This window comes from Elephantulus edwardii, unplaced genomic scaffold, assembly GCF_000299155.1.
Source record: "Elephantulus edwardii isolate Elephantulus edwardi_28Jun2011 unplaced genomic scaffold, EleEdw1.0 scaffold00129, whole genome shotgun sequence".
Lineage (NCBI taxonomy): Eukaryota > Metazoa > Chordata > Mammalia > Macroscelidea > Macroscelididae > Elephantulus > Elephantulus edwardii.
Window position 1 is genome coordinate 5,989,841 of NW_006399879.1, and position 2,274 is coordinate 5,992,114.

Below are 2,274 nucleotides of genomic sequence, written 5' to 3' on the forward strand. Positions count from 1 at the left end.
AGGGTGACGTGTGGACCTGGAGATGTCCCAGGAGCAGACACGTAAGGGCTGTGTGACAAGGTGGCATGGAGACCTGGACACTTCCTAGAAGAGCCACGTGGAGGGGTCAGCTCTCCAACCTCCAGACTCAACGAGCAGCAGAAAGCACAGACCGTTTTGAGGGCACACTCGTGTCACATTCGCTGCACGAGCGGACCCCGACCCTGCACACCAACGGACCACCACGTCGTTTAGGGTGTGCTGTGGACGGGGAGCTCTGAGCAGTGCGCCCACCAGCCTCGCTGCGGGAGAACACGGCGGCTCCGCGCTCCTGCACAGACATGTCCAGCCTCGGGAAGCCCGTGATGGCTCCGCCTGGTCCAGCCGAGTCCGCGGACAGCAGCAGGCCTGGTTCTCTCCGCGTCGTTCACATGCAGGAGATGCTGGTGCAGCACCTGGTCTGTTCCCACCCTAACATATTCCACATCACAGAGCTCAGTCTAAAAGTTCAACAAAGCCTCAGATCCCAGCAGAAAGGGGAAGCAGGAACACCAGACAATAAAGCAGAAGAGAAGGCCGGCCGCGCGGGCACCAGCAGTGAGACACGAGGCTCACCTTGGGCTTATCCCTCTCTCTGGTCTCCGACTTGGGGCCTTTCCGTGCTAAGAGCGTCTGGATTTCTCTCCAGTCCTGGTCCAGCTTCTCGGTGAGCTCGAGGGCGTCCTCCCGCTGCGCCTGCCGCTCTCTCTGGAGAAAGGAGCCAACACAGTGCCACCTTCGTGACGACGCCCGCCCTCTGCCACGCGGCCCCCCTCCATCAGGCTGCCCCCTCTCCATGAAGACGCCCCGCCCCCCACCAGGATGCCCCCAGCGCGGCAGCCTGGGGACAGACATCAGGACACACAGCCCTCTGCACCAACACCACACACATCACAGGGCCTCCACGTGCATTCAGAGACACAATAAAGTGAGAACAACTCACTGTTCAGAACTTCTGCCTAGAATCTGGGTGATGAGAGCAGTTCCGCTGGTGAAAGCATTGAGCCTTCTGCAAGTCTCGATACCCATCAAAAACCCCCAACTCCTCCCCCAGGATGAGAAGTGGCCAAATGGTCAGCTTCCTAAACACCCTTATGTGCACCAGCCCAGCGTGCACAGCGACAAGCCACAACCAGCTCAGGGTCTCTGGTGACGGGGTGCCACGCCGGGAGCCCCACGTGACCCACCTTCTCTTGCTTCGACTTTGCAATGAGCTCCTCGATCAGCTCCTTGTGTGACTTGGCTTTGTCCCCCAACTCGCCTTGCTGGTTGAGGAGCCCACTGCCCCCTCCAAAATGCGTCGCTGTCAGCTCGGCTGCAGACAGAGCAGAAGACAGTGTTGGGGAGGGCCTCAGGCAGTGCCCGCACACACCTGCCCATGGACAGCCCGAGACCGAGTGGACCCACACTCATGCTGGCTCCCCACCCCCCACAGTGCCCGGAGACACAGAAATACCCCGCGGCACGATTCTCATGCAAGCCACCAACTGAGCCAAAGTCAAGGGGGACGGGGCTGATCAGGGCCATGATGATCACAGCACCCCAGACTCCACTGGGCTTCTGTCAAGGGCTCGGAGTGAAAACATCCCGGGTTATTTGGCAAGAGTCTGAATCACCAACAGGAAGAAGAGAAACGAGAGTGGGAGCCTCAAGCCACGACGGCCATGCTGGCTGCTGCTGGTCACTGTGGGTGTCCAGTGTGTCCCAGCGGGTCTGCAGGGCTGCTTTCCGGCCCAGCCAGCCATGTCTCCTCTGAGGTGCCTCACGGGGAGTGAACGGCCACCGTCTGGCTAGCAGTGGGTGTCATACCACCCAGGGATCCTCCAAACGAGATAAGGGACGTGAAAACGGCCCTCCGCCCCTGAAAGTCACCTTCCCATTTCCCATAAACACATCTCTATCTCCCTGACGCTCTCAATTCAAAGGAAAAACCCGTGAGTGAGCAGAGGGCTCCCAGTGCTCCAACAACACCTGCAGCACTTCTCAGGAGCTGGCGATGGTGGCGTTTACCCCGTGTCCCCACGGACAGGAGGGAACACTGACTGGGGAAGGCTTCCGGCGGGAGGAGCCGGGCACGGCGGTGGCAGCCCCCCCACAGCCTCACCTGACAGCGTTCCCCGTTCCTCGGCGTCACTGTCACTTTCCACAATGTCGTTCAGCTTCTCCATATCTGCCAGGGACTGGCCGTAGTGCGTCAGCTCTTCAGCCTCATTGAGGTTGTAGACACTCTTCTTCTCGTGACGTCGCTGAAAGAAG

General features: G+C 60.0%; 1 protein-coding gene across 1 annotated transcript in view; it reads right to left on the minus strand.

Annotated features, from left to right (window-relative positions):
* NOP14 (NOP14 nucleolar protein) overlaps positions 1–2,274 on the minus strand; it is a 21,393-nt gene that overhangs the window by 14,029 nt on the left and 5,090 nt on the right. Inside the window, exons 3-5 of the mRNA XM_006893617.1 lie at positions 2,123–2,264; positions 1,206–1,333; positions 595–726 (exon numbers count right to left, since the gene is read on the minus strand). Coding sequence (XP_006893679.1) covers positions 595–726; positions 1,206–1,333; positions 2,123–2,264 — 402 coding nt within the window. The remainder of the gene's footprint in view (positions 1–594; positions 727–1,205; positions 1,334–2,122; positions 2,265–2,274) is intronic.